A 25,426-nucleotide genomic window follows, 5' to 3' on the forward strand; every position below is an offset into this window, starting at 1 on the left:
CGCGGGCGCTCCGCCCGCGTTTCCCCCCCCCCCCCCCAGCCCCGCCACTGACTGCAGGTAGGGTGTCGTTTTGATGATGAGTAGCGTTGTGTTTGCATCAAACATATAATACATTTTTTTGTAGTTCTGACCAGAAAGTTCAACATTGGTTTTGAAATTTGGGGAAAAAAAATCCACTTGAAATTACCCAAATATAGCGTTTTACATGCATTTATATAAACGCCATGTTTTTACTCACTAGGTGGTTTACTCCAGAAAAAGCAAGTGCTGCTGTGTCAAAATGAGTTGCTTAAGATATTTTTGTTTTACAAATCAAATCCATTCCTCTTTTGCTGTGGTTGAGTGGACGGTTTAGTTGCAAACTTTCCCCTCCAAGTGTTATGCTGTCTCTCATCAATGTGGAAATGGACTTGCGTACGAAAGTAGCCAACAAAAGTGCCAAATTTATCTTGCCTGCATGACCTCATCACCCCTAAAGCTTTGATCCCTAGAATCGCCCCTCAGAGAATGCGTTTTACTCTTTTTAAGTCTTGTAATTCACATACGTCTCTATCTCTCGCTCTCTATTATTATCATTATTGTTATTATTATTATTATTATTAGTAGTAGTGTTTCACTCATATCATATTAGATAGATTTAACCGTCCACGCAGGTATCTTCTGCAGGGACGAATCGATTCTCGATCGACCGCCGGATCAGAAAACAATCCAACGCCGCATGGTGACGTCACGCCGTTGATCGGTAACACTGGCTCGGCGGTTGGTGGGCGGGCGGCAGATTTCCGCGCGGACGCCACCAGAGGTTGAAGTGCATTCATCATTATTCATGATTAAAACCCGTGCACGCGCGCGCAGTGTCACGCTCTATTTGAAACATACACTAAGGCACAATTAATTACAGGGTGGGTCCGTGTGGATAATTATTTTATTTATTTATTTGTGCCGTTTTTTTTTTTTTTTTTTGGAAATGTAGCTGCTGTCACGGATGTGGAAGATGACAAGGAGGATGGATGCTTAAAGTGGACGGAGCGTGCCAGGTGTGGCCTGCTTCCAACAGCAACATCTGGCCGGTGAGTCTCACCGACAGCCGCTTTGCCAAGCAGACTCCTCGGCGTGTGCGTGTGCAAAGGAGCGCGGGTCGGCCCGTGGAGGGAGGAGGCATGCAGGGAGGCTCCGTTTCACTGCAGCTGCCTTTCTCGCGTCGGGTCCGGCGAGTCGGTGGTGACCTCGTCCTTGCTTTGCCGGAGGACGGTTCACGAAACAAAATGCCCTCTGTGCGGTGTGCGTGCACTGTAATGCACATGCATTCATCGCATAGGTGATGTGTAGATGCCATGCCTCCCATTTACACCGAGGGAAAAATAGAAACGACCATTGCTAGATCAAATAATTAAATACAATTAGAGAACCTGATATTAATGCAGCTTGCGGTATGTGTCACAATCATATACATATTTAGTAACAACAACAACAAAAAAAAACACTTCAGTTTCTTTGCATCTCATGGAAGATTTGTTGGCAGGGCATTTGTTTGCATAAAGTGATCATTTTGCAGTAATTATTATTTTATTTCATCCCAGAGCTGTGTGTGATAATGAGCCAATGGCAATCTAAACCTGCACGAATGCAAAGGATTGAGGAATTTGTACATTTCATGAGGTTCAGCAGTCAGTCACCAAAATTTTTTTTCTGAAGTGGTCCAAATGAATCCCAGCAGGATTATGACAGTCGATAAATCATAAGGAGCTGCCTACCCTGTGTCAATACAAAGACGACAGAGTTCTTTTGGTCTCACTATCGCCACCTCACCAGCAGCCCAACCCTGGACTCGAGAGCCTCAAGGTAGCAGAGATGGAGGAAGTGGATTCGCAAGGAGAAGGACCAATGGCGGTCAGAGACGGACCGAGCGGCCGTAGCAAACCGTCAGACATTGGAGGCTCCTCCAACACCAACACCACCACCAACCTGCTGGCTTCTGTCAAAGAACAGGTAGGATGGCAACATATGCACCCTTGCTGTGGGTTCGACTCTCTCACCGTGTTTCTATGCACGTCCGCGCTACCTGCCTGCATCATTGTCTTCATCTCACTGAAGGAGCCAATTGAAATTTACAGAGCAAATCCTTTACATGGTTTTAGGTTCTGTTGATCTGTATTCCATATTTTGATAAAAAAATTTGCATACTCTGAGGCGGTTAGGTGTTTTATGTGAATACATGTTGTCATTATGGGACTGTTATTGTTCTTTAAATATCTGTTGTTGTGCCCATTGTACTCTTATCTCTCCACCGGTCGCTCAATGCGCCTCTCTCCTGTTTTCTCTCTCTGTCTGCTCTCGGCTCTCTCTCTCTCCATCTCAACCCAACTTGGCCGGGATGAATGAGATGCCCCCCCCAGAGCCTGGGTTCCATTGAAGGGTTCTTCCTGAGAGGGACTTTTCCTTTGCCTCTGTCGCCGAGTGCTTGCTCATGTGGGGTGCAGTTGGTTTCCGTGACAGTTTTCCCCCATTGGTTTGGCTAATTTCTTGAAACACAGATGGCGTTCTTAAAACTCAAAGGTCATTTGGACAAACAGCCTTACAGTTGTGTGCAACAATACAGCTCATGAGCAAAATCTCATATCTCTCCCAAAACTGTTAAAACATGCTAGAAACTAGATCCCTTGATTGTATAAGGATTCAGTGCCACCAAATTGCAAAGATTCTTCTCAATTGCTTTAGTTTATTTGCGTTCACTTCATGCTTTTGCCGAAAATAACCTGTACTACTTGCAAAGGCTCGCATCTCTCTCAAAATAGCTTACCCGTGTGTCAAAACGAAATTTCTTTCTGATGTCAATGGTCGTTCCCCCTCAAACTGCATCGTTCCTTTGGCATTGTGTAAGCACTGCAAGTCAAAATGCAGTTTTGTCACTATGGCAGAAGTTTAACTAACAGATGACACGGATGTGTAAAAATGGAAGAAGAGAAATAAATAATTTCCCTACTTAAAAAAAAAAAAAAAAACCTTAGACTGGCATGGTTTTGTTGTGTTTTCGTGCTGGTGCTCGAAATACCAGCAAGAGCATAACAGCATCAAAAGCGAAACAAGACAGCCAAAATTGGAACAGCCTAACTTTCAGTCACAGGCCCACATGCGCTCCGCACTGAGCCGAAGCCGCCCAGCAGAACCACCAAGTTGCTGAGGTCCAGCCAGATGGTGATAGCTGGACAGCTGGTCTTAGTCACCACCAGCAGCAGGGCAACAGCATGGTGGTCCCGTGGCTCGGTTGGTGGAGCGGGTTGCGCATTGACCGAAGTTTTGACTATTCGAAATGTATCTGTTTTGTTTGACTTTTGTCGCCACAACTGCTGTTTTGCGCACGCTGGTGACATCAGCAAGACCAGCATGAAAACACAACTGAACAGACTATCGCGCATATGATGACTTACCCAATGAGGTCATGCTGACATGTTTTGGAGAGCACACCCATTGGAATGAGCATCAACTGATTAGCTTAGATCAGCAAGATATCTTTATTTGCAAACATGTGCTAAACGTGGGCTCACTGCGCTAACTGTAGCCTACTTGTACATAAACGTTTGCAAAGATGCGCTGACACACTTGAAACGTACAAGACATTTGCGATTTGATGAACTCAATGAGAAGTGACGTTCTATTGTGGAAAATTGCAAGATGGTTTGGGGATTTGTCCATGTCATTTGTGTTTCACGAAATGAGCCAAACCAACAGAGAAAAAACTAATACATGAAGCGCATGGGTCTTGACTTGCTCTTTGCTACCTTGAGATAACTTCTGTTGTGAACTGGCTTGTAGGTACCACTTGATTTAGACACGGTTTACAATGTTGATTTTTTTGGTTCATTTAATGGCAGCCAATCGGTGCTTCGGAGCGTATCAACACACAAGACTGTTTACGCAGTGCTTTTATTTACACCAGCTCACTGTGTTGTGTAGGAGCAAAGCGTGTAGCTATCTGCTCCTAGACTTAGCTGAATTAGTTTCCATCCGTTTTGCTTAAGCCTGATGCTCAACCTGATGTGTCAAAATCTGATCACCTATCACTTCTCGACAGAAGGCTGTCAGATGATCGAAGTTTAGGTGCGATGTTGACTCAAAACTGTTTCCGTTCGGGATAACATTTTTGGGTTGACTAATGCATCATAAATGTATTTTTAGTGCCTCCAAGTGCCCAACCGTTGCGGCTATTCCTTTGGTTATTATCACTCATTTTGAACTACAGGCAGCCATCCTGGTCAGGGAGGTTAATCAAGACCATAATGTCACCATCGTTCTCTGAGAAGTCAATACTGCACTCTGCTCAGATAAACTAAAACCAGTCATCTTTGTTGTAAAGTAAATACACAGCAGGGTTATTGGATGGGTAATATCAGCAAGCAGATGTTGGCCAGACCTGAGGAGATCCATGCACGGTCACAATGTGAAAATAAGATGCATGGTGCTTCAAAAAACAAAAAAAAAACAACATGCACACTAAGCAAAACCTCTTGAGGGGGTTCAATAGATCAACACCAGGGTGACATCAGAAAACAGATCCTTGACCTTGCCTGACCTGAGCCGGATGATCGGGTCTGACGTCCCACTGCAAATGACAGCTTCCTGCTGACTCAAAGTCACAATTACATTCCAAACATTACAGAGAGAGAAACCAAATATGATTAAGACATAGCAAAAAAAATGCAAATGCAATCACCTAAAATGGTTAAAACCAAGCATCAGTTGAGAGCAATGAAAAGATAGCGTGCAAACGGGCAAAACAAGTGAATAAAGGATAGATTCACGAGAATGTTTGTTTAAATGAACTGACAGTTTGAGCAGACTACAGTTGGTCGGGGTGTTTATTCCAGAGGGGAGGAGCATAATAACGAAATGCTGCTTTACTTTGTTTGATTCTGGTGCCACGAACACACAGGAGACTTGTCCCAGACGATCTGAGCGGTCCGGATGTTTCATAGGATACTAGAACCTCCTGTATGTATTCAGGTCCAAAACCATTTCGAGATTTATTGACCATCAGTAAGATTTTAAAATCTATTCTTTGACTCACTGGAAGCCAGTGTAGTGATTTGAGGACAGGTGTGACGCGGTGCTCACAAAATGTACACACTTCTTTGTTATCTGTTGGTGAAATGCAGTATAATTGGATGTGTAACTTCGCTGGCTAATTTATTCTCTGTGACATAAAAATGTTGCTCGAGTCCCCAACCTCCGCCAGGCACATCCAGTTACGTGACTGACTTCTACCAGCTCTCAGCATGCCTTTTGACCACGTTCAGAGAGGCGTACCTGTTGCTTTCCATTGGAAAGTGGGCGTTTGGAAATCAAAAGTGTTTGAGTGCATCACCGGGTTGTGTTTGTGGGCAGACAGAGTGGAGGGATTACAAAGCAAAAAGCAGGATGCGTTGCATTGTTCTCCATCAAGGTGAACGTGGGCGATGCAGCTGCGTTTCCTTTTGTGATTTCTCCCATTACCGGATGTGTATGATGAACAGGAACATGCAAAGAATACAAATGGCTACTTTGTCCAGGCTTAAAGGCCGAAAAAACAAGAGTGAGCTCAGTACCTCAGGGGTGATTTCCTTTCTTCTTTGAAAAGTGCGGGCAAAGGGTCAAGCAAAATTCACTGTGCTGAGCAGACAAAAAGGTGGCAAAAGTACTTACGCTGTACTTAAGTAGAAGATCCATCCAACCATCCATTTTCTAACCTGGTTACCCTCACGAGGGTCGCGGGGCGTGCCGGAGCCTATCCCAGCAACAGCCAGTCGGCGGGGTACACCCTGAACTGGTTGCCAGCCAATCACACACAATCACACTCACACCTACGGACAATTTAGAGCCCTCCATTAATCTGCCATGCATTTTTTTGGAATGTGGGATGAAACCGGAGTGCCCGGAGAAAACCCAAGCAGGCACGGAGAGAACATGCAAACTCCATACAGGACGGCCGTAGCCAGAATCGAAACCTGTACCTCTGCACTGTGGGGTGGAAGTGCTAACCAGTCGACCACCGTGCCGCCCTAAGTAGAAGATACTCGTGTGAAAGAAAAAAAAAAAAAACTCGCAAAAGTAGAAGTGATGATTCTATTCCTGGACTTAAATACAACATTGGACTCCTTTCCGAAAATCATAACAAATGAAACATTTCTGGATGAACAGTACAAGTGGAAAGCGTAAATAAAATAAAATGTAGACAAATGAGACCTTCAAACAAATACATAAAAGCAGAAGTGATATTTCATTACAATGACAGGGAAGAGGACACATAAGCTAAAATATAAAAGCTGTAGTTTCAGTGACTGAGGAAGGTGTTTTTTTTCCCCCCTCCAAATGACCAACCAGTGGATAATGAAATACTCTATTGATTGGAAATACCAGTTAATTTTATTAGCAAATAAGTGATTTGTGTTTTCGAAAAATCACGCAGGCTTGCACGAACTTGCCACCAGCTGCCACTTAAAAGGGCCATGAAAAAGGTTGCATCTATCGCATGAGCAACTGACCCAAATACAACGGTGCTTTTATCCTGAGATGGAAACCGTATTTAATTCTCTTTTTGTACTTTTGAGTGCGTGGACATCAGGTACTTACAGAATCATCGCATGAACCTCCAGAATCCTTCTTTAAAGTGCGCTCTAGATCATCTGTTACTCAAATTATCGAAAGCTTTATTTGATACGTACTAGACTTATTTCATTATTGTGGTAGTTTAGTCCATATGGGAACCAAGCCTCGAATGCTTGAATTCTGCTCGTGACAACAAAATATGTCATTTGGTACAGATTTTATTTTTGTGTTTTTTTTTTTTTTTTGCTGCTGAGCAACCTGCAGTTGCCATTGATCATATGGCACCGAACCCCCAAACCACCACAGTGTGGCACAATGACAAATTTTTCTCCTTTGTATGCATGTGTAAAGGTTTTTATTTTGTGTATGGTGTCATGCATGCAATAGCAATTTCACAGCAGAATGACAAGTGAATTGAAAGTACAAACAAACTGTGAGTGCATTAAAAAAAACAAAAAAAAAACTTTCTCTCTGGGTTGAAAAAATATTGAACCTCAAGTGGCTCTTAAGAAGGATGCTCACAATGCAGGGAACGCTGTCACAGCTGCGGATGTGTGCCCACAGGAGCTGCAGTTTGAGAGGCTGACACGGGAATTGGAGGAGGAGCGTCAGATTGTGGCAAGCCAGCTGGAGAGGTGCATGCTGGGAGCTGAGTCGCCAGTGGCAGACAGCAGCAGGTAAGTACTTATTTTTCCGCAAGGTGCATCAGGTCCACTGGAACCTCTAATTCTTAACGAAATCTGTTCTGGAATTCTGCTTTGTTTAAATTTAGACCCTCGCCTCGCTTTTATGAAATAGTGGACAAATAAAGAATTACCGGTAGTTGCAGGGTCAAACTGTCACCATCATAAGTCATAAGAGCATTATAAAAAGAAGATAACCTCTGAATGTGCTCAGAGAAATTACTGCCTATGCTTTTGAGGGGAGTTGCTGTGTATAAAGACAAAGCCCGATCATTTTGCCGTCCTGTGTAAAGTAGCTAAAGGGATGCTTGGCTCTAAGTATCGAAACAGAAATTAAGTTTGCTTGAAGTTCCAGTCATCATGAAGAATATTATTTGAGTAAAAGTTTTAAGACCGGTCGTCCAGTGGTTAGCGCGTCGACCTCACAGTGCAAAGGTACCGGGTTCAGTTCCATCTCCGGCCTCCCTGTGTGGAGTTTGCATGTTCAGATTCTTTTTTGTTGCTATAACCAGTCGTGGGAAATGTATCGAAGTAAAAGTGGACACATTTAATTTGGGAAATGTAGAGAGTAAAAGTGACATTTGCCAGAAATATGAATAAGAAAGTAAAGTTTAGGGGAAATTCTACCAACGTACTGTAACAAAGTAAGTTGTACTCTATTCCATTACCTATGGAAGGCACATAATAATCAAACTGGGCAGTTAGGGCAGACATGTAAATTGATTTGGGAAAATTTCAATTCACACTCTTGAGGTACCATTCTGTGGTTACATCATAAAATTAAAAAGAAATGCAAACACACATTGATTTAACAGATTTAAATTACAGTCCAGTAAGTTATTGAATGAAGACATGGGACATCATGGATGATGATGATTTCAACTCTGGGTGTTAATGTGACTTTACTGGGTTTGGTTAACCACATACAGCGCCTTTGACCTTGGAGGTTTCAGTTTCAGTGCATCGGTGCACACAGGTACATTTTTTGGGGTGAACACATTCATAATACGCTTTGATACACACTGACGACTTTCTCTCTCCTTGCTCAAGCTCGTCAGAGAAGTCGTTTGCTTGGAGATCTGCGGGTATGAATTCTCTCTTTCCATGTTACAGATTTATCACAGCATTTTTTCCACAAAAGATATAATCCGCTACGCTCTGTATTTTTTTAGATCATTCTGTCATACAACTTTTTTACTGTTAAGACAACTTCCTGCAGCACATCCATTTCTCGCCTGCAGTCAAACCGCACAACCATGAAATATTTCAAATCATCTTAGATGTACTTCAGATGGACTTTTTACAGAGAAATTTACCATGACACAGAAATGTTGATGTAAAATCGTTTTTTAGTTTTGACTCCAAATTATTGCATGCTTTTTTCAGGAGGAGACTCGCAGGGCATGGTGGCATCGGCATGTCAAGGTCGTCGCATGGAGGCAGAGGAGGGACTGTACCCCCCTGAAGCGGACCGCGCATCCCTGCATGACAGTGAGGGTCTGTCGCTTGTTCACACACGGTCACGCTCGGGGTAAAATGTAAACCCTGAAAGAGAAATGCCAAATGTTGGTGCGATGTGTCATCACCATGCAAATGAAAGACACCAGATCTGTACGCATTGTAGTGAGCAATGCGGGATGAGACCACTTTGATTGCATGCTCAAAAATAGGAATGCGGCAGAGTTTTCGAAGCAATTTGGGGATACAGTATACAGAAATTCATGAACAGTAATGGTGCGTGGAAGCAAACAACAATGGCCTCGGATTCTGGTTTTCACTTCGGAACTTTTCTTTCCTTACCAACTGAAGGGAGATGACCCAAAAAGTTGTGTGAATTCTAAAAATGTTTAGAAAGGTGCCTCGATGCGATGGACCCATCTTAAGCACAGGTAACCCCTGTAGTAGAGTTTGCTCTATGGTTAGAATGGATGCAAACTATCTACCAGAGATTCATGCCAGATTGGCAGATTCAAGGGGAAGATGGACTTTGAAAGAGGAGCGGTAGCTTGAGGCCTCTGAGTTGTGGGAATGGCACTGCCAAATGCTGCAGGTGTGTTGGAAGGACAAGAAGAACAATGCTTTGATTTGACAAAGGCTATGAGGAACAGAGACAAATGCTCTACTTGCACAGCTGAAGAAGAGGAAGACCTGGATACATATGTAACCAAGTGAACCATACTTGGACTTAGTGTAGTGAATGCTGCCTTGTTTAACAAATGTAGCACTGTCACTTTAAGGGTAGCGCTGGATTAAATCCCATGGGAACACGTAGCGCGAATGAGAGTCAGACCACGTAGTGAAGGGAGAATGACATGCCTGAAAAGAGGGATAGTCTCTGAGCTGTGCATGCCACTTTTTCCAACTTGATAATACCCGTGATCGTCCGTAATCGTCAATGTAACCTGGGCGATATTCAGAGTACGATATTGTGGTTTGGGAATTTGAATGCTGCCGCTGGCGGGTTGTGTGAACAGCCGTGCAGCAGGGGAGATTATTTGTGTTTTTCCGCGTGTCTCGTGTGCACCCAACACGCCGCAAAGTGTCGACAAGCCACTGCTGTTGTCTTTTGTTGTATACTTTTCTTTGATCCGTTAGATCCTTTTCTTTGATCTTTTAGAATCCAATTGACATATCTCAGTCTTTTATCTTATTAATAGGGGTGTTCACACGGCACACATTTGCTCCGGTGCTGCACCGATGTATTTTGTTGCGATATATCTTACACCGGAGCAAATTTTGTGGAGCGTTCACACGTACAAAGCCATTGAGCGTGTTAACCACGGTGCAGCCCCGATGCAGCCCCACTTGCGTTCACACGGCAGTTTCTGCAGCGGTGCAAAATGATAGAAAACAAAGAGCTGTCGTGTTGGGTCTTTTTAAAACATATACTGTACAACTCAAGCAACTACTGTACAGGCACGTCCTTCTTCTTCTCGGTCTCCGTGCCTTCTGCTCGAGAGGCGTTCAATGACCGCCCCCGAAAACGTAAATCAACGATGACTTCAATGACACTCAGAAAAGCAACCATATAATGCGCCAAACAGAAAATCAAGAGAGGAAATCACAAATAAATTCTATGGTGGGGTTATGAACATAAAACAGAGGAACAAACTACACAAACAACTCCGAGACAGTCCAGTCTCCTACAAAAGGAAAGATGACGGAAGTACAACAGAGCACGAAAGCAACGCATTCTAGCCGTACGTAATCAACTCCTCTCATGCGTAACGAGGCTACTCCACCCGCAAACGAGCATTTGCTCCGGAGAAAAATTTTAACCCTGTAGCGTTCACACGTACCATTTTACATCGGTGCTGCCCCGCAAACGAGCATTTGCTCCGGAGCAAATTTTTAAACCACCTCCCTGAGCAGGGTTAAATTTGCTCCGGTTTAAGCTGTTTTCAGGGGCTACACCGGTGTAACGTTGCACGTGTGAACGCTCTACTGGGGCAGCACCGGCGCAGTACCGGAGCAAATGTTGCCGTGTGAACACCCCTATTGCTGTGCATTTCTATGTTCAGTCGGGAATAAAGCCCACATAAAAATTATTTTGTGTTCGGTCAAGTCTTTCCACAGACCCGGCCACACATATACACAGACGCTGAGAGTGACCTCCAGATTCTTTAGAACAGATCACCATAGAAGGAGAAGTTGAAGGAAGGAGGAAGCCAGGGACAAGGAAAGCGAAATGGATCGATAAGAATCAGAATCTGACAAGAGAATACCAACGGTTCTTTGAGGACTTGGGCAAAACAGCAGCAACAGTCAACATCTTGTGTTTGAAGACCTCCGGTTGTACGTTTTGGGAGAACCTTTGAACGGCCTATAAAAAGAGATTAAACGGATTTTTCAATTCTTTCATCAAATTTCAGCATCACGGGACTCTCATAAATTGATAAGTAATCATACAACATCTGAGTTCAGCTTTGATAGCACATTTGCTCTCATTTTACTCCTTCCTCCGTCTGGAAATAAAAACATCCCCCGCAAGCTTACTCCTCCTTATGCTTCAGTAGAAAGTAGGCCAGCCATGAAGCTCTGTGCACAGTGCACACTGTTACGGTAGAAGCATCAAGCCTTAATGCAGATGTCCATATCGCGTCTTTCCATTCAGAGCTCCTTTTTGCAAGTTGAAAGCCAAGTGAGATAAAATGCTAATGACTAAAACACACTGACTGCTGGCTGATGGTATCTGAGCAATGTTTCCTGGTCTCCTCGCAGGCTCGGGGGGCCACTCAGCTCACCTGACCTCCTATTCAGACAGCGGCTATCAGGACAGCAACGTCAGTTACTACAGCAACCAGAACGTTGTACGTTCCGAGCCCCGTGCTTCCGTTTCGAGAAGCCCAAGAGCTGAGGGTCAAGCGTCCGGCCAGGTAGGTTAAGTTTGACTGGTATTCAGGCCCTGTTCGATTTTTCTTCCTTAGCAATTTGTTCGTGGCCATTTTTGGCTGCACCAACAGGCATACAGTGTAATTTGCTTCATGACCAAGTTTGTATCTAAAATATTAGTATCTCAAATCATATTTTCCATTGAAATTAATTGGGATGTGATTAATCGGTTCAAGCGCCACCAAAACAAACCAACATTTATTTTTTGCAGGTTTTCTGCTCATAAAAATTGTTCTCTTCAGCATTGTACTGTATAAAACCACAGAGTAATAAGAGTTGCTCTCCACATAACCCCCAAACGCACATAAAACATGACTGTACTCAATGTTTAACCCTCGTTGTTGCTGTTCTTCTTTGGTTGTACTGCCAACAGAAACTGATATTCTACTTCCACTGCAGGGAAGGCAATATGAATTAATGGTGGCTGGATAATGTGAAGTTTTCCACCACCAAATTTTTGCTAGCATCTCAACACAAATAATCGGACAATGGACAGTTTGCATCTGATCGTGTTCCCTTGTACAAAAATTGATAATGAAAACCAGGGGGGAAATGCAGTGGGAAAATCAGAATCATGTCTTTTCTCTTTCTCCTCGCAGCCATCTGGTCGAATGCTGCGACGGATGGCATCCCTCCCTTCTAGGAGCCAGTCTCCCGGCTGTGCCACTGCTGGCACAGTCTCACCGTCTCGCATATCATTGCGAACATCCCAGGGCAGCACCTATGACTCACCCATCCTCTCAGAGCCCAAACCGCTGGCAACGGTTTTCCCCGGAACGAGCATGCCACCCTCCTGCCCATCACCCTCCTCCCCAGGCGAAGGCACACCGGCCCTCGGCGGCAGAGGAGCTGGCGGCGGTGGCCGTCTGGGCTCCACTCTCTCTCTCATCGAGGGGAGGGGTTTGATGGGGTCACCACTGCGCTCTGGGATGACGGCGGTACCCCAACATTACGGCTCCACACTGCCCAGACAGAGCCAGTCACTGGCCTATGGAGCGGACCCATACGGCCTGTACCAGAGGAGTGCGCTGCCCCGCCCTGACAGCCTCATAGGTCAGTCACGTTTGAAAAATATGTTATGCCACAAAATTGAAACTTGATGACACATGGTATCGTTCACAGCTGTTGTTGTGCCCATTGTTCTCTCTTGGCACAACCCATTTATTCCGTTTTCTCTCTCTATCCTCCGCTCACTCTCCCTCTCAAGCCAAATTTGCACCAATAAATTATTTCAGAGCGCCAGAAGGGGTTTTAATGCAAATACAATCGGTTTTCGATGATGACAAAAGTTGCCCTTTTGAAGCATACACCTTCTGTTGTTTGAGATTGTGCTGTAGTTGTGGTACTGCAGATGCTGCCACAACACCCATTTACTCTTTGGTCACATCACTAAGCCTCTCCCACTGACCCACATAGCGAGGTCTCTATCACAAAGCCATCAGCTGATTATCATCCGGCCGCAGCCAAAGGCTTTAGACGGCCATCAGCATCTGCTTTATACTTGGTTTTCAACCGAGGCACTCTTTCTTCTTTTTTTTCGCAGTGAGGCTCTCAGTTGCACTCTTGCACCCTTTGTACGCATTTGTTGTGCTTGACCATGTGAAAAGAGTAGAAAGATATACTTAAGTGTGTATGTTTGAGAGGCAGTGAACTACAATTAAATGCCTCTTGTACTCCAGCTGAGTGGTTTCCTCAGTGGCCTAACACGTCACCGAAGTCCATATTCCCAGTTGTCTGTGACATTCGCCATAATCCCAGATTACTGATAGGAAATGAGCAATGGATGGCTGCACATACTTAAAATGTTTTTGCTCAGCACTCGCACAATAGATTAAGTAAAAAAGGTGGGTAGTTGCCAAAAACAGTATTTTCACAAATTTTCTGGCGCACATGTTAAAGTATTACAGAAAAGAAGTAAGCCTACACTCACCCTCCAAACATATAGGTTGCTTGCACATCTAAATCACTTCCGCTGTGTATTTTTTTCGCTCACCATTTTGGCTGGATAGGATTCGACTGTTTGCGTTTGGTTTCATAACGCGCTCGGGTGCTCTTAATATGGTGCGCTCTTGGGTGTGATAACAATGCCAGGAGAGAAATAGATCAATGATTCTTTCGTGTTCCCAAGATAATTATGCACCAGGGCCGGGAGACAAAAAAAATGTCTCAACAATAGCAAGCGAAGTGGTTGAGTATAGATCTCCCGTGCAGACCTCGATGGCCAATCCATAGCTTGTACTAGCCTGCTAGCGAACAAGTCCAGTATTAGCTGAAATCCAACGTCTTGAGGCAAACCTCGATCGCTGCTTTTCATAGAAGCGAATAATAGCAATAGCACAAGATCAAGTTCCAATTTTTTTTCCATTCATTGACATAAGACACATCACTTGGGTAACGAAACACAACTAACTGTCTGTCACATCTCCCAATACTTCTGCTCACATGAAAAACAGGCGTGCTCAAACAAGAGTTGCCATCTCATAATTTTTGTCTCTGATCCTGATGTAAACATTTCAAAATGAAAATGTATATGTTGATCGCTTGTCTCCTATTCATCTTTTGATGTCAACCCTAAATGTTTTCAACCAACAGCAACAATTCAAGAATTGGCCTTTCCGTTCCAATATGTTTTGGACAGAAGTGTATGTAGTCAGTCAAAATGTAACTACAAAGAATGAATTGGTTCGTGCCAAACCGGTACACTGAGCAACTAACTAATCTAAAAAGAGGCCTCCATCAGACTGCAAGACAAAAGGGAACAAGCGCAGTAACAGTTGGGTTCATTTGGTCTTGAGAAGCCTTCTGGGAATTCATCTACCGAGCGAGGACTTTGGGTCAACACTGTTTGTACGATGTGCAGCTTATATGCACGGTTCACAAGTGTTGTCCTTGTGTGTGAATCCGCAGGCCTTCATAGCTCCTATGCCGGTCAATCAGGCCATATTGACCCGGAGTTGAGGGCAGCATTGTCTCCAGATTCTCATATGACACCAGTTTTCGATGACCACACTTTCCACAGCCCCTTGTATCACAGCCCCTCCCAAGAACTGCAGGGCTGTCTCTATGGGACAGGCGCAGGTACTGCTGCGTTACCAAACTCCAATTTTAAAATGCTGGTTGGTATCTGATGTGTTTAGATTTCGATATTTTTCTCCCCATTGAGGAAATTTGAAAACTGGTTTATATTCTTATGTGAGGAGATATTTTTCCCCACAATAGACTGATGAGGGTAATTCCGGTTTATAGACACAAGAGGCTTTGTCCCAAAAATCAGAACTCAATTATTGTCCATATAATCTGAAGGACGACGCTTCTCTTTTGCCACATGCATGTTTAAACAACGAAGTCAGCTGATGTGTTTTTGTCTGACTTTGTTTTTAGAAATATATACAAGATACACTCAAGAGAACAAACGCTCAAAATTCGAAATTCAGAGGTATCTTCATCTGATATTTTTTTTCAGGTGTCGGGACCCTCCGCCGGACCACAAGCCATTGCAGCACTCTCCCATACCAAAGAAGCAGCTACGGGCTAAACAATGGGGCCGTGTACGTGGACTCCTTCAGGGTCCCCGGAGAGCCGGTCTACTCCCATCAGCACTCAGAGCTGGTGGAACGGATGGTCACCCGCACGCCATCCATTGAGAGCATCCACAAAGACCCCAGGTGCACATGACAAAAAAAAAAAAAACCAAGAGGAGGTTTTTACAGGTTTTATTACACACTAAAAAAATGCTAGGTAGTTTTCCCAGTCCACTTGCTGGGTAGCTGGATATTGAGCAGATTTTTTATTTACGGTATTTTTTTAACTCATGGTTAGGTTTATTATTTTGACTCAGCAGACAGGGTCGAAGATTTGATTTGGGCGAGCTGAAGAGCTGAAGCCGGTTGCCATTTTGCCAGCTTGTGAAGTGAAGTTGAAGTAAATTTAATGTGACATTTGTAGGAGTGGTGGCTGGATGGCTTAGCGCAAACCGCTGCTCATTTAGGACATTGCGACTGGGGTTCAAATCCTGTTCGGGATGGATGACCCATAGAAGGTTTTCTTCTTCTGACTCTCAATGAAGGCGGACAGTTTTTCCCCTGCTCTTTCCCGATCTTATCACCCCCGGCTTGTTGACTTGTGTGAAGTTTTGTTTGAAAATTTTGAATCGGCCTCAACCAAAACAGTTGTTGACTTTATTGGTGCTGGCCTTGCGAGGATTATCTCCTGGATGTTTTGCAGAAAAGAAGTTGGGCCCTTATCTCCTTTGCTCCCGTATCAGAACTCTATGAGGTCATCTCCCTGGCAATCAGCCATCAGACGGCAGAGACAACAAGACTCACACTACCGTACATACATTTTCTACTCCAAGGTTTTTCTTCCGAGTCCCACACTGTGCCCCCCCCCTCCCTCACCACTCTCGATTCCTCCCCACCTCTTGAAGCATATTTTGGAAGGTGCTTTTTTTTCCCCCCCAGCCTCCTCCTTTTTGTTATCATCTATGGAATCAGGGCGCCGCTGGGCGACTCAACAGTCGTCCCGTTCCTGTCCTCCCCGTTAGGTGTCACTTTGTTAACATTCCTTGGGCGGTTTGAAACTGTAAAATGAATTTTGTTACATTGTACTTGTGACCTGTATAATTACAATAAAATTTGATTAGTTCTGAGCATAATTACAGAACGAATTAAACTCATCAGTCATGGTGCCACCGTATTAATCAACAGACTTAATTTGAAAGGTGTGGAATTAAGGTGATGAGGAACTCAATTATCCTTTTGCTTTTTTTTTGCTTGCCAAAGGGAGTTTGCATGGCGAGACCCCGAGCTGCCAGAGGTCATCCACATGCTGCAGCACCATTTCCCATCCGTGCAAGCAAATGCCGCCGCTTATTTGCAGCACTTATGTTTTGGGGACAACGGGATCAAAGTTGAGGTGAGTGTCGAGGGACCGATTTCACATTCAGATTTCACACACTATTGGATCCCATTTAGCTGCATTGTTCGTAGCATGGTAAATACAAAGTTGAAGATCAAAGTTGTTGCATTTTTTCTGTCAGCAACCCACAGCGGAAAAAAAAAGTTAAGAAGTAAAATTTAAAAGTTAAAATATGCAGATGGAATGGCACTTGCATCATGACATGCTGATCTGTCATAGCAAAAGTACATTCTCCGCTTCAGCTTTTTACTTTAGTGAAATGCTGGCATCCTAACTGAGCCAAAGCACCATCTGCTCCAACTGAAATTTAGAAAATATTGGCGCCAAACGTTTCTAAGCTCTGATACGCTTCCCTTTAATCACATTCTTGTGCAATAAATAACTGCAGCCCGATAGCCTTGTGCGGTAGGACACTCCATTTGGTTTGGTTTGTTGTACGACGATGCCTGATGTGTCCTTGGTTGCAATCTGGGAATGCAGCATTTTTCATAGGTACAGAGATGTTTACAGAGATGATTGAAGGCAGAACCAGAAAGTTTTGAGACATTTTAGTTTTGAGTCCTTGGAATATTGCATCTGTATTGGTCAGCCTGCTTAATCCGGGGTACGCCTTCCGACAGGTTTTATTTAGAGTCTTTCAGAAGTGGAGGAGTTGAAGCTCACGACTTGACTTAAGTCACCAATCTTATGACTTGCTCGGGTAAAACTCAGGAAAAGATTCAACTTCCCTTCGTCTTCATGAGACTTGACTTGAGCCACATGAGTTGATACGTTTTTCTTGTTTATATTTGACAAGACAGTGTACCATTTGTTTCTGGGTTTTTTTTTCTGAAACATGAATGGCAATTTGCAAGCTTTGCAAGAGTGACAATATAAGCTAACTTTTATCTTCCACCATAGAACAGATTTGCTTGAAACCTAAAGGTTAAGACTTGACACTTGTGACTTGCACATGTGACCTCCTCGCACCTCTTTTATGCGACGACCCACTTCATCAAAGGGCGCACGCTATCCGCATCTTCATTGGTCCGTGGTCTTTCCACAGGTGTGTCACCTAGGAGGGATCCAGCACCTGGTGGATCTGCTGGACAACAAGGCAGCTGAAGTGCAGAAGAGCGCCTGTGGTGCTTTGAGGAACCTCGTGTATGGGAAAGCCACAGACAACAACAAGGTGGCACTGAGGAACTGCGGTGGCGTGCCTGCACTGTTGCGCCTCCTCAGGAAGACGACAGACAATGAAGTCCGTGAGCTGGTGACCGGTATGTCAATGGCTTTATCATCACAACATTTGAAAATTGACCGTGGAAAGAATGAGTGCCTACAACTGAAAAGTTATTCTGCATTTCCTGATGTATGTTTCATTTCCGTTTATTTGGACCGATGTGAGGCGATTAGCATTGAACAGCTTTGGCTGCGCACTTTTTCTTAACATATCATTCCTCTGTCACCAAACACACAACACCATACCGACTTCGGGTTGTTGAGCATCATAATCTTCCACTTGAAACCTTTGAACAACCTCAAGTCAATATGAGGAAAGCTACACGACTTTGAATTATCTGCTGAATCAAACTTTTGCTGACTTCCAGATGGACTTTCCCTGGCTTTGGGCAAATTCATCAGATGTGGTCGTATAGCAGGCCTTCAGAACTGATTCTTTTTCAAGAAACTTGTCGCGCATAGCGTAAATTAGATTCCACGTTGGTATAGTGTGGCAAACATACAGTGAAGCTTGTCAACCTAGGGAATAATGTGCTTACAAAAACTGCAAAACCTAAGTTGCCAAATGCTGATGTTCTTACTTTTGTACAAGTGATGCCTGAAATGAAACTGCAAAAGGAAGCGTACAGCATATTGCCTTTTGAGACACCCCATATTTGCATAGCGGTACCTTGTGTCTTTGGCTTGATTTTACTCGTTTATACTCACAGTTCGGAAGATAGAGGGGGTATGACAAGATTTTTTTTTTAAGCTTCTTTCACTTTCTGTAGGTTTTAACTATTACCTGGGGCTGGGGGGAGGGGTTGTGGGGGGGGTTGTCTTCTAAGGTGTGACCAGTCCCATGATCTTTCACGCTATTTCTATTAATGTAAATATAAATATAATTTTTTTTCTAATCCATCTGGCAATCCCACTTCTCTGTCAAGATTCTATAATTACTCTGTAAAAAAATCAGCGTAATAAGATGACTTACCCTTTCTTTCTGTACACAAGAGGATCCACTTTTTAAGAAGACAACTCTGTGATTAGACTGGTGGTCCAATGTGCAGACTGGAAGTGCTCCAATGTGTGTATCAGCTGTTTTGTGGGTGGCGAGAGTGCCCGCTGTGTTTTGACTGAGTGCATATCAGGATAGATGCAAGATAATGTGCTGCTGAAACAGGATGCTAGTGACAGCTCTGCAGGCACGCCACACATCCTGTTTAATACCCCCAGATGGCTCTGACTCTCCAAGTGATTCTCAGCACTGTTTCAAAACAGGAATAATTCCTCAGCGTGTCTTTAGATCATGGAGAAAGTCGCTCATGGGTACTGGCCACAATCTGATCACACCAGAGTTTGGGTTGGGATGCAAATTAGAATCCCATCACGGGCTTTTCTGCGTGTAGCTTCCATTTTTTTGTTTTGCCTTCCTTTGGTTGGAAAACATCATTGAAGACATATGTACGTAACATGTAAGCTAATTTCATGTAGTTTACCACCACTAGTTACAACGAATTGTAATTGTGGTCAAATATAAACACAGATGCAGGTGCACTTGCAATCGCTTTATTGAATACACATTAACACGATAAACATGTAACAAGCACATTCATACTGTGGCTGCACAGAAAAATGAAATTTGCCAAGAAATATTCAACAAGCAGACGAGCGAATGGTTAGCTAGGTTAGAGCCGGCCACTATCTTGAGATCACCAAAGCCAACAATTTACTGACTCCCATGTACCTCAACGGCACATAACTGCCTTTTAATGAGACACGCATTCAAAGTCACAGATACTGAAGTGTAGAATGTGAATAAAGCGACCCCAAGTGGACAAAAATAATATCTCCCATTCATATTGTGTACTGTATTTGTATTGTGCACTAAGCTTTAAAAAGGCATAAAGAATAAAAGAAATAATGCTTGCTCTTTTGTAGACGTCGACGCTCTGAAATCTAACAGCAGCAATAAACAAGGGACTCGTCTACTTCTCAACCTCGATAGGGATTTTTGTTTATTTCATTTTTCATTTCGGGGGATTTGACTATTTTATGGAGAAAATAAATGTTGCAGTGATGCCATGGGAACACCGTTTTGTCGAGAATGTAATCTGAAGCTGCCGCTTTTACTGTTTTATGTTCTTGACCTCGTCAATGTGCAAAGTGGCTTGAGATGACTTTGTGTTGTGAATTGGTGCTCTATAAATATAATTGAATTGACTTGTACAGGGGTCCTATGGAACCTCTCCTCCTGTGACGCAGTGAAGATGACCATCATTCGCGACGCCCTGACCACACTGACCAACACGGTGGTCATCCCCCACTCAGGCTGGAGTAGCCTGTCACACCGTGAACAACACAAGATCAAGTTCCAATCCTCCCTACTGCTACGAAACACCACTGGCTGTATGAGGTGACGCGCTCGCGCGCGCACGCACGCACACACACACACACACACACACACACACACACACACACACACACACACACACACACACATACACACACACACATTTATTATTATTTTTTTTATTATTATTTAAAGAATGACACAATAAAAGTAGTGGGTTTGTGTGTGTGTGTGTGTGTGTGTGTGTGTGTGTGTGTGTGTGTGTGTGTGCGTGTGTGTGTCAGGAACTTGAGCTCGGCAGGAGAGGAGGCGAGGGGTCAGCTGCGTTGCTGTGAAGGTCTGGTAGACTCACTGCTTCACATCCTGAAAGCCTGCATCAATACCTCTGACTATGACAGCAAGGTGATGCAAACACACACACACACACACACACACACACACACACACACAAGCCCAGTTTTATTTACTCCATGGGAAGCTCAAAATTTATAAACGTGAGAAAAGAAAGACTTGAACTAATCCGGCTTCACTGTGATGTACTCTCCCAGGCGGCACCATAAGTAAAAACCTTCTGTCCTATGATTTGATTTGATTTTGCCATTTTGCTACCGCCACAGTTTAAATGTGTGAAGTGTTAGTGAAAAAGAAGATGTTGCAGGAGGTAAAGTGCTTGGAAAGGAGATGGAAAACACAAAAATGGATAAGTTTATTCAAAAAAATTAAATAAAATAGACAAGGAGGAAATTCACATCGTACCGTTATTAATGTGGGCATGTCTAATTCACGGACTTTTCTGTTTCTCGGATTAATGGCACAGTAGTGCAGATTTGATGCTGAAATGGAGAGTGCCCTGTTTTTTACCAGCAGCAGGCTTCCGGTATTTCAGTATGGTGCTCTTCTCTCAAAGTTCACCTAAAAACTAGATCTTCTGGGGTATATCTGGCCACACAAACCCAAACAAAATAAGTTTTGGTGATGGTTTCAGTTCAGATAAGTGGTTGTCAATCACTCTTCTGCCATGTTGGAGTACACTGGCACAAACTGTTCACAAACGTTTTCATGTTTTTTATTGAACTCAGATTGTGGAGAACAGCGCGTGCACACTGAGGAACCTCTCCTACCGGCTGGAGGTAGAGATGCCGTCCTCTCGTCTCCTCGGCAACCAGGAGCTGGACACCCTCTTGGGATTCTCTTCCGCGACCAAGGATTTAGACTACATCTGCTGGGGCAAGAGGAGGCGCGGTAGGAAGAGGACCGACTGGCCAGATGAAAAAGTAAAGTGATAAAATTTGTAAAAAAAAAAAAAAAAAAAAAAAAAAAAAGTGATCAAAGATTGTCACAAGTGTGTTTGTAATCATTTCCTCACATTGTTCAAACGTTATTTTTCTTTTACTGATTGAATAACTTTCAGAGACAATACCTTGTTGTGCGTCTGTTCTGCGCAGTGGGACGGCATCGGGCCCATTCCGGGCTTTTCTCAGACTCTGAGGGGTGCCGAGCTGCTGTGGCATCCAACGGTGGTCAAGCCATACCTCAACTTGCTGGCCGAGAGCTCAAATGCTGCCACGCTTGAGGGGGCTGCCGGCTCACTGCAAAATCTGTCTGCAGGAAACTGGAAGGTCCCCAATTACTATAATATGGCTCACCTTGACATTATTCACATTCAGTAGCTGTTATATATTTTGATTTATTTATTTTACACCTACCGCGCAATCGTCAAAAAAAAGTGCAATGACAGTACTGTATAGTCGGGATTGTGAAAGTACCATTGGAGCAAGAAAAAGCGTGTGATACATTCCCTTGGTCTTGCTGCGTACGTTCAGTTCTCAGCCTACATCCGAGCAGCAGTGCGCAAGGAGAAAGGTTTGCCCATCCTGGTGGAGCTTCTGAGGATGGACAACGATCGCGTGGTCTGTTCTGTCGCCACCGCCCTCCGCAACATGGCGCTGGACGGACGCAATAAGGAGCTTATAGGTACATGCAAAGCAAAGTTGGATTTGTTTGAATCTATTTTCAGATTCTTGATCGTTCTGAACTCAGCACAGCAAGTTTGTTATTATCTGACATGTCTTTAGCTGTATGTTTTTAATCTCAAAGGGTAGCCGGCGTGGGCTTTGTTATGCAGGAACAGCTACAAAGTAATCAGTTACTGTGGGTACATGCTCGGGGAAAAAACAAAACAAAACAAAAAAAATGACTGTTTCAGGAAAGTACGCCATGCGGGATCTGATCAATCGGCTGCCTGGCGGAAATCCATCAGTGCTGTCAGATGACACGGTGGCGTCCGTCTGCTGCACCCTGCACGAGGTCACCAGCCGCAACATGGAGAACGCCAAAGCTCTGGCCGACAGCGGCGGCATCGAGAAGCTGGTGGACATCAGCAAAGGACGAGGCAAAGGGTGCGATGCAGCAGCAGAGTGTTCGGATGCTGCTATGAAATTAAAAAATAAAATAAAAAACCCCAAAAAACAAAGTTGATGTGTGTGTATGTGTTCTGCTGTTGCAGGTACTCCATGAAGGTTATGAAGGCAGCTGCTCAAGTGTTGAACACACTGTGGCAGTACAGAGAGCTGAGGAGTCTCTACAAACAGGTCAGGGGCTTAAGTGGAAAACAAATGTGGCCTAAGTCGACATAAGGTGCTGATGAGACGTCCCCATTTCATCCTGGTTTTTCATTGAACTCTGCATTTATTGGATAAAGAGAGCGTTACGCGGTATATCGATCTGTTAACTTGAATAAACCCTCCACTTGTATTTTAACTCAAGACTGATTGAGCAACTGTTCTCCTCACATTCATTACAGCTGAACTCTCTCCAAGCCACGATACTCTCTCTCCTCATCATCGAAGCAGCACTGTCCTCTAGCAGTGTGGCATGTGAAGGTTATTACTTAAAATCGATTTTTAAAAAATATATCAATTAGGGTTAGTGTAAACCACTTTATCATGACAAGAGCAAGTCATGAGTCAACTTGCTTGTCATCAAAGAGGGACACGATTTGCTTGAGTTTTCCCACTTGCACTCTTTGAAATGTGTGTGGCCCCTGTATGCAGGACGGATGGAACTACACTCACTTCGTCACACCGGTCTCCACTTTGGAGCGAGACCGCTACCGCTCGCAGCCGACGCTGCCCACCAGCCCCATTCACATGTCACCCGTCATCCAATGTGGTGAGACGACCGTCTCTCTGAAGACAATCACTTCATTTCAAAGAGCACAATATCATTTGCAGTCTTCTATTCTACCTCAGGTGGGAGCGCGACATCCTCACCAGCGATGCTGGGGATCAGGAGGCACAGCTCGAACTACCCGAGAGCGCAATCGTCTATGCAACTCGACACGTACTACGGGGATAACAGTTTACACAAACATCAGTATACAGGTTTGCATCAATTTGGAATCCTTTCGGTCGACCATTTTTGAAGTTGCGTAATATACGGCGGCAATGTGACCCTGGAATCTAAAAATTGTTCGGGGGTCGACCAACATCCTGGAGCGCATTGTTTAACCCCGAAATTGCACTGTGTCGATCTTTTCATGGGAGGTAGTATCAAATTTGTGTTTGTGTTATTCAGGGTCTGAGAAGAAAACCGCATATTTCATTGGCACGTACAGCTCACAGTCTGGAGACGAGCTCAGAAGGGCCCAGGTAAGAGAAAAGTAAACGATTCTTATTAAAAGGCTATAGAGAGGGTCTTTGGTTTACAGGTATGACAAATATTTGGATGTAAAACTCCTCCAGCCGTGAAGCTCAAACAATGAAATGAAAAACAGGATGGCAGAAAATGAGTGTGCCTTCTTTTGCCGTCTGTCTGCTCAGAACTTTTACAGCGTGTCGGTCGGGACGATCGTAAACCAAGGAGTGACTGTTTTTCCACCAACTATTTCATTGTCATCGTGGGACGGTTGTTGATACGGTTCCTGTTGTGCCCATTGTTCTCTCGTTGGGCAACCCATCTATCCTGTTTTCTCTTTTACCGCTTCATCTTATGTCTTTTCCTTAGAGTGAGATTTTTCCATGCCCGGTTTGCCAAGTGCTGGTTCTTGTGTTGTTGTTCTTGTTGTGTGTTGTTCGATTGGTTTTCTTTAACGTACAAAGAGTGTGATTGTTAACATGGTCAATGTGTAAAGTCCTCAGAGGTAACGTCTGGTCTGATTTATGTCAGTCTCGATCAAACTGACGACTTGCTTGCTTTCCCAGCACCCAGAGCCCTTCTACGATGAACCGGACAGGAAGAACTACAACAGACTGTACCTGTCGTCGCCGCAAGATTACGGAGTGGAGCAGTACGAGGACGACGCGGTCCACCTGACCCCGTCCTCTCCCGATGGTTACAGCGGCCAGCCGCTCCAGTTCAAAACCAACACCAACTATGTGGACTTCTACTCCACCACACGGAGGCCTTCAAACAGGGCCAACAAGTTCAGCGGATCCCCCGATTCCTGGGTGTAAAAATGTTTGCCCGTGAAAAGCGAAGGGCGCGGAAGACTGCTGAGAGGGCAGAGCTGGAAATATCAGCAAATGTTAAACCACACGTTCTTTAGACTAGTCCTAAAATGTGAACCAAAATGGCAGCATTTTGCTCATGTCTCATGCTGGTGAGCGTTCGAAGTAAGGGGTCAGTGAGCGACCAATGTCCAAAAAGTTCATTTCTCTGAATTCCTCGTGAGGGTCCAAAGAGCTCAGTGGAAGGTGCTTTTAGAGAGTCTAGCCTGACTTTATGTATGTCTAATGCCACCTTTTTTTCTGTGGTAACAATGTGCAGTCTGTTGGCTTCATAATGTCAGTCTTGTCAGGGTGGAAGGTGGGGTGACCCGCAACGAACATTTGGAATTTGAGAGGGGATTCGGCTGTATCGTGCGACGAAGACAACAACAAACTTGATCAATGTCATCCCAAATCTATTTCAAGGTTTTGTGCCCCAGATTTGAAGAGAATGAACTCACCCACGAGGAGAGAAAGACAGAACTCATCGCTTTCATGTCTGTTGGGCAAAACTGCAGTAATATATCTTCAAGTATGTGGACAACTATGTATCTGTACAAATACAACGTTGGAACCGTCATGTTGAATTGTTGTATTCAATCTGTAAAACTTTACATGTGACTCTGTGAGAAAGATTTGTACATTATTTATGAATTATTTATGATTTACCTGAGACCTGACGAAGCTAACAAAGCCGTCTCTTTCGTCCAAAACCACTGATGAAGATTATGTGCAATGTTACAAATGGAAATACTGAATATGAGTAGTGAAAAAAGATGTGGCAAAATAACATAATAAAAACTTGGAAATTA

At 44.0% G+C, this 25,426-nt stretch overlaps 1 protein-coding gene across 3 annotated transcripts; it reads left to right on the top strand.

Annotated features, from left to right (window-relative positions):
* The first annotated feature begins 693 nt into the window (after nucleotides 1-693).
* On the top strand, nucleotides 694-25,426 carry LOC109528465 (plakophilin-4-like). 3 transcript variants are annotated; one of them, XM_019891105.1, is made up of 23 exons: nucleotides 694-802; nucleotides 974-1,070; nucleotides 1,798-1,989; nucleotides 7,147-7,259; nucleotides 8,316-8,350; nucleotides 8,652-8,762; nucleotides 11,487-11,641; nucleotides 12,257-12,710; nucleotides 14,565-14,735; nucleotides 15,121-15,322; nucleotides 16,439-16,571; nucleotides 17,620-17,833; nucleotides 20,007-20,190; nucleotides 20,412-20,529; nucleotides 21,207-21,401; nucleotides 21,573-21,746; nucleotides 21,951-22,101; nucleotides 22,334-22,526; nucleotides 22,634-22,718; nucleotides 23,181-23,298; nucleotides 23,379-23,510; nucleotides 23,704-23,777; nucleotides 24,330-25,426. In XM_019891105.1, the coding sequence occupies exons 2-23, from the start codon at nucleotides 1,011-1,013 to the stop codon at nucleotides 24,579-24,581; spliced, it is 3,516 nt and encodes a 1,171-aa protein (XP_019746664.1). In that variant the 5' UTR covers nucleotides 694-802; nucleotides 974-1,010; the 3' UTR covers nucleotides 24,582-25,426. The 3 variants fall into 3 exon arrangements, with proteins under 3 accessions (XP_019746664.1, XP_019746663.1, XP_019746665.1); XM_019891104.1 differs by lacking the exon at nucleotides 694-802 and having other exon boundaries at nucleotides 811-1,070; XM_019891106.1 differs by lacking the exon at nucleotides 694-802 and having other exon boundaries at nucleotides 811-1,070; nucleotides 8,652-8,756.

The sequence above is a fragment of the Hippocampus comes genome, unplaced genomic scaffold, assembly GCF_001891065.2.
Source record: "Hippocampus comes isolate QL1 unplaced genomic scaffold, H_comes_QL1_v1.1 scaffold174, whole genome shotgun sequence".
NCBI lineage: Eukaryota > Metazoa > Chordata > Actinopteri > Syngnathiformes > Syngnathidae > Hippocampus > Hippocampus comes.